Source organism: Crocuta crocuta, unplaced genomic scaffold (assembly GCF_008692635.1).
Source record: "Crocuta crocuta isolate KB4526 unplaced genomic scaffold, BGI_CrCroc_1.0 scaffold110, whole genome shotgun sequence".
NCBI classification, from domain to species: domain Eukaryota; kingdom Metazoa; phylum Chordata; class Mammalia; order Carnivora; family Hyaenidae; genus Crocuta; species Crocuta crocuta.
The window spans coordinates 2,636,879-2,642,232 of record NW_027527386.1 but is presented as its reverse complement, the minus strand read 5'-3'; the positions used below and the strand labels follow the sequence as shown (position 1 = coordinate 2,642,232).

Here is a 5,354-nt window from a genome sequence, read left to right as displayed (position 1 = left end):
GGTAGGGCGGGGCGCAAGCCGGCCCTGGATCTCAAGGAAAGCCTCTGTGGTTTTCAGACGTTGGCCCCTGAGGTGGTGCAGTTCTTGGCTTTGGGGGCGCTGTCCCAACACTGCGGGCGGTTTGCCGTCCCCTGGGCCCCCAAATAATTGTCACACAAGGGACGCAGACTTGCGACAGCAACAAAACGCTCCCCCCCTCCCCTCCCCACTTCCAGACGCCCCTAGAGAAGTCCCTCCCCTGCGGAAGGGGAGGAGCCCGCGCGGCCCCCCCCTTCTCCCCGACCTCCGCCCCGCCCCCACCCGGAACCCCGGATCCGCGACTCCGGAGCCGCCGTCTGCACTCACCATGTGACCTAGATCCCCGTGCGCCCGGCGCGTCCACACCGTTTCAGCCTAACAACAAGCCGGCATTTATTAGACACCTTTGGGTTCCGGGTTCTGTGCTCAGGAATTTTGTGGACATCATTTCACTGAATCCTGATGACGACTTAACACGATCAGGTTATTTTCCTCCCCCTCTTACAGGACAGGATCCTTAGGCACAGAGAGGTTAAGTCACACGCTCAGGGCCACACAGCAAGGACGAAGCCGCGGAGCCGCCACCTGGAGGAGTGCGGGGCGGGAGGGGGTGATGACACCGCGTCCCCTCCCAACCTCAGCCCCTGCGCAGCCCCCGCTCGAGGGACACTGACCCGAGACTCAGCACACGGTGGGAGGGGCGCTCGTCTCCCAGGAAACCGCCCGGTGCTGCATCGGCTCAAAGTTCAAGCCCAGGAGCAGCGGAAGCAAGATTGCGCGAGGACTGGATTGCCCCGGGGAGAGCCCGTTGCCCTCTGCCCACGTCCCTCTTGCCAGTGAAAAGGGGGCTCGGGCAGGATGTGCTGGGGAAGGGGTCGTGTAAACACCCAGGTAAATGCAAAGAAGCCTCGGAGAGGGACTCGGGGTGGCCCCTCATTCAGGGACACTTCGCCCCGATTCCCACATGGAATGCTTCTCCTGGCTCCAGGACCAGGATTTTGCTTGCTGAGTACAGAGCAGGCATTGGGCATCCCTGGAGGCCTGCCTGGAGGAGGCGGGTGGGCTGCCTTCATTCGGAGGAGCTCGCCACTCTTTCATGGTTTGGAGGCACCTCTCTCTCCTCCAGCTCCAGCCCCTGGTCGCCCTCTGCCTCTTTCTCCTCCTTTCTCACACGCCCCTCTTCCTCCTCTTTATTGCTGTGGAGACAAGGGTCCAGAAAACCTGATTTAGTAAGGACTTCCGGCGCTCCAGGCCTCTTGCGATTCTCCCGCCACATCCGAGTCCTGCACTCCTTGTCGTTCCCATTGTACAGAAGGGGTGCTGAGGCGCAGACGGGTCAGGACCCTTGCCGGAGGCCACTCGTGAGCTGCAGGAGACCAAACAGTGCTCTTAACACGTGGCCTTCCTGGCTTCCTGAGCCTCAGAACTGCGGCTGCGTGGACAGGCGGAGAGGTGGGTGGGTTGATGGGCGGCTAGCTTAATGAGTGGATGGACATGTGGGTGGGTGGCGGACAGGTGGACAGACGGAGGCACCTGTGGGGGACAGATACACCCAGAGGAGTGGGCGGAGGGCGGAGGGGGGGTGAAGGGAGGTGGTGAAGTTGACCAATGAAGCACGTCGTTGTCAGGTAGGTAGTAAGGAGGGGAGTCAGTGAGGTTGTGGGGAGGCCCCGTGGGTTCTGAGCCAAAGACTCACCCCCTGGCCCTGCCCGGCCTGCCTCCCTCCTGTCAGAGGGGAGAGGGGAGGGGCTCCCAGGGGCCATCGGTTCGGCAGGGGAGGGGGGCCCAGGCTCAACGGGGCCCACCTGTCTTGGCGCTCGCTGCCCCAGACTGCANGGGGTTCCCCTCCCGCCCCCCCCCTCCCGGACAGGGTTGTGCCAGAACCAGGAGCGGAGCCAGGGCTGCCAGAAGGGACACGCGGCCAGCGGTCACCCAGAGCCTGTCCATCCTTGGCAGTCTGTCCCCGCCTCCATCCAGCAGGTTCTGGGGTGCCTCCCCATGAGAGGAGGAAGTGGCCTGCCCAGGACACCCCAGGGCAAGGTGTGGTCAGTGCCCACGGAAGTGGGGGTGGGGCCCCCTTCCCTAGATTGGGGCAGGCTGGGGAAGAGGCCCCAGGGTCCCAGGCATCCCCCTGAGGCCCGCCCTGACCCCCTCACTCCCCACGGCCAGAGCCAGGGGAGGAGAGGTCAGGAAAGGTGGGGAACTCATTCCCCGAGCACCTGCTGGGCGCCACGGCCTGCAATGGTTCTAACCCCTGATGCCTCCCTTCTCGCCCCATCTCTGGCTCTCGGGTTGCAGGCTGCGTCTGGGTTGCACAGGGACACAGCTCTGCCAGGGAGGAAGCACAGCCGGGAATGGGCACCCCACACCCCAGCGCCCCCCATCCCAGGACGTTTATCTCCAAATGTGACCTTAGCTAGAGCCTGCAGACTCCCTCATGCTTCGGGCAGCCAGGGCTTCCCCATCCCAGCTCTGCCAACACCAGCCAGGGACATCTCTTTCTGTGCCTCAGCATGTTTGGCTGGAAAATGGGACGGATTGTGTACTGAGAGAGGATAAAGATGACGGGGGCTCCCTGGGAGCATCTAATAGGGCCGTTATTACCTTTATTTTATTTATGGTTTTCCGCCCCCTGGTGGACAGCCCTGGAAGTGTTCTTGCGCAGAGGCTCCCTGCCTTCTGGGTTGCATCCTACCAGCCCCAGGTACGGCCCGGGACCAATCCGGAATGCCGGCCATTATCAAGGTCCTTACTAAGAAATAATTAACACCTCCCAGGGCAAGGTCCAGGGCCCCGGAGAGAGTGAGGTGAAAGAGGAGGCTGGAAACGGGGAGGAGAAAGTACTTGCTTCCCAAGAGAGCGCAGAACCCTGGCGCACCCGCAGCCTCCCAGACCCCGGTCCCCATAACGGGGCCACGTGACCCCGAGGGCGGAGAAGCAAGGCCTCCCCGGGATACAGCACTCTGGGGGCTCAAAGTCCAGGTCTCCGGGCAGCAGAATCAAGATTGCACGGAGAGGGTTCAGTGTGCGGGGGGCATCCGGGCACTGGCTGGCTTGCTCTTCCGTACCCACCCAGGCACTGGCCCCAACCCCCAAAGCTGCCTCCCCCAGGGGGAAACTGAGTCCCAAGAGATAACAGGACCTCTTCTGAAGGGCTCTTATCAATTCTTTAATGCAGGTCCCCAAAGGCAGCCCCGGCCCCACGCTGGTCCTGGGGCCGAGAGGGGCGGGGGAGGTTCTGGACAACAGACATCAGGGAGAAGGAAAAGAAATCAGGCAGTGGGTAGAAGTGGGCGGAGCCATGAGCTGGTGGGGGTCTCAGGGGTTTCTCCATAACCACGAATGCCCTCCAAGTGCGAGAGTCTGCGCCGACAGCTCGGGAAGGACGGTGGGTACAGCCTGTGCTCGCAGCGCCCGGAGAGCCCTCCCCGAGGGGCGGGGCAGGTTCCACGGGTCTCCATTCGGGGAGCGTATTCTCAGCGCGACGTGGAATCCTGTGGCGGCTTCACGTCCAGGGCGTTCTTTACATGGTGTGGAAGGGGCAACTCTGGGGAGCTGCCTGGAAGAAGTGTGTGGAGCCTTCACATGGCCGTGTTCCTGAGCTGCTCCTCATCTCTGGGGCCCTCTTTCTCGTCCAGCTCCAGCCCCGCGTTTCTCTCTCCTTCCTCCTCCTCCGCCTCGTCGCCCTTTACCCTCTCCTTCTTCTTCCTCTTGCCTTCTTCACTGTAGGAATACAAAGGCCCCAGACCACAGTCAGAACAGAGCTGCTCCCGTCTCATGTACGCTGACCTGCGCCAGGCCGCGCGATTACAGAAAGGATCTTTGTTGAGTCCTGAACAGTTCCTGTGAGGAAGCCGTATTTCTTTTTCACAAAGGCAGAAACTAAGGCTCAACCATCCCATGGATGGGCAGGTGGATGGATGGATGGACGGACAGACGGACGGACAGACGGACAGGTGACAGACGGACAGACGGACAGACAGACGGACAGGTGATGGGCAGGTAAGTGGTCAGGTGGATGGATAGCTGCAAGGAGAGATGAATAAGTGAATGGGAAGATGAATAAGTGAATGGGAAGATGAGTAAGTGAATGGGAAGATGAGTGGATGAACAACAGGAAGAAGAAAATGACAGATCAGCAGTGGAGGGATGACGTGCGGACGGGCGGACAGACAGCTGGGTCGGCGCGTTACTGCGTAAGGAGTTTGATGGATGAATGGGGGACGGGTGGGGAGTGAGGTCTGGGTAGGCGGACGGATGGATGACGGATGATGGATGATGGACGGACGGAGGAATGAACAAAGCAGGGAGGAAACCAGCAGCTTCGGAGCGCTGGGGGGCTCTACGGCCTCCAGCACGTCCTGGGAGTGGGAATCACGCAGCCAGAGCCGCGCCGGACCTTGGGCAAAGCAAACCATCGGGCCTACACGTCTCCTTCGAGCGCATCTTGGGCTCAACTGAGGATCTTCCAGTCAGACTGGCCTCCTCCCATCTCCTGCCCTCCACTCCCACCCCCCAACTTTTGCCCACGTTGAGATGTTGTACTGGCAGGGCCCCCGCCCCGCCACGTCCGTGAGCCGTCCATCAGAATCATGTCTGGAAGCCGTCGGGACCACAGAAGGCACTGAGTGCCTTATTCGGCACGTGTTTGCTAAGTGCCTGCTGGGTGCTAGGCCCTGGGCTGAGCACCGGGCACACAGCCAGGACCAAAGCTAAGTTCTATTAATCAACTGGAAGCTACTGTGTGGTGTGGAGAAAGTGGTAAATGACTGATTTCAGCTGGTGGTAGGTGCGGAGAAAAACGCACAACAGCCGCGGGACACAGAGCATCAGGAGGGCTGGCGCTCAGGGTGGGCTTCCCTGAGGAGGAAACATCTGGGCAGGGACTGGAGGAGGAGCCAGCCAGAAGACACAGCGAACAGAACAGCGTCCCAGTCAGCGAGGAAGGTAAGTGCAAAGGCCCTGGGGCAGGAACGTGTTTGAAGTGTTCCAGAGCAGAAGGAGGTCATCTGGCACGCCCGTGTCCCCCCCCCCCAGGGCTCACACAGACGCCCTGGGCCCGCACGAGCCACACATGCTCACACAGCCAGTACCTCACGTCCTGGTGTGGGTTGGTCTCCATTCTCAACTTGGACTCCTCATCCCCATCTCTGTAGGCGAGGTGGAAGCGGGGGGTGAGGGGGTGGCGGGCAGGAAGTAGGGAGACCCGCGGCCCCAGTCTCCCTCCCATGAGCTGGTGCCCGCGAGCTACAGGAAGCGAGCTGGGGGGACAGCAAGGCGCTCCCGGACTGTGAGGTGCGGGCAGGGAAATGGGGAAGCGGAAGAAGGGACCAGAG

At 61.5% G+C, this 5,354-nt stretch overlaps 1 protein-coding gene across 1 annotated transcript in view; it reads right to left on the bottom strand.

Moving 5' to 3' along the window:
• Nucleotides 1–3,163: 3,163 nt before the first annotated feature.
• The window catches only part of SMIM24 (small integral membrane protein 24), a 2,442-nt gene continuing 251 nt past the window's right edge, over nt 3,164–5,354 (bottom strand). The window contains exons 2-3 of the mRNA XM_077751826.1: nt 5,112–5,346; nt 3,164–3,741 (exon numbers count right to left, since the gene is read on the bottom strand). Of these exons, the coding sequence (XP_077607952.1) occupies nt 3,600–3,741; nt 5,112–5,346 (377 nt within the window). The 3' untranslated portion in view covers nt 3,164–3,599. The remainder of the gene's footprint in view (nt 3,742–5,111; nt 5,347–5,354) is intronic.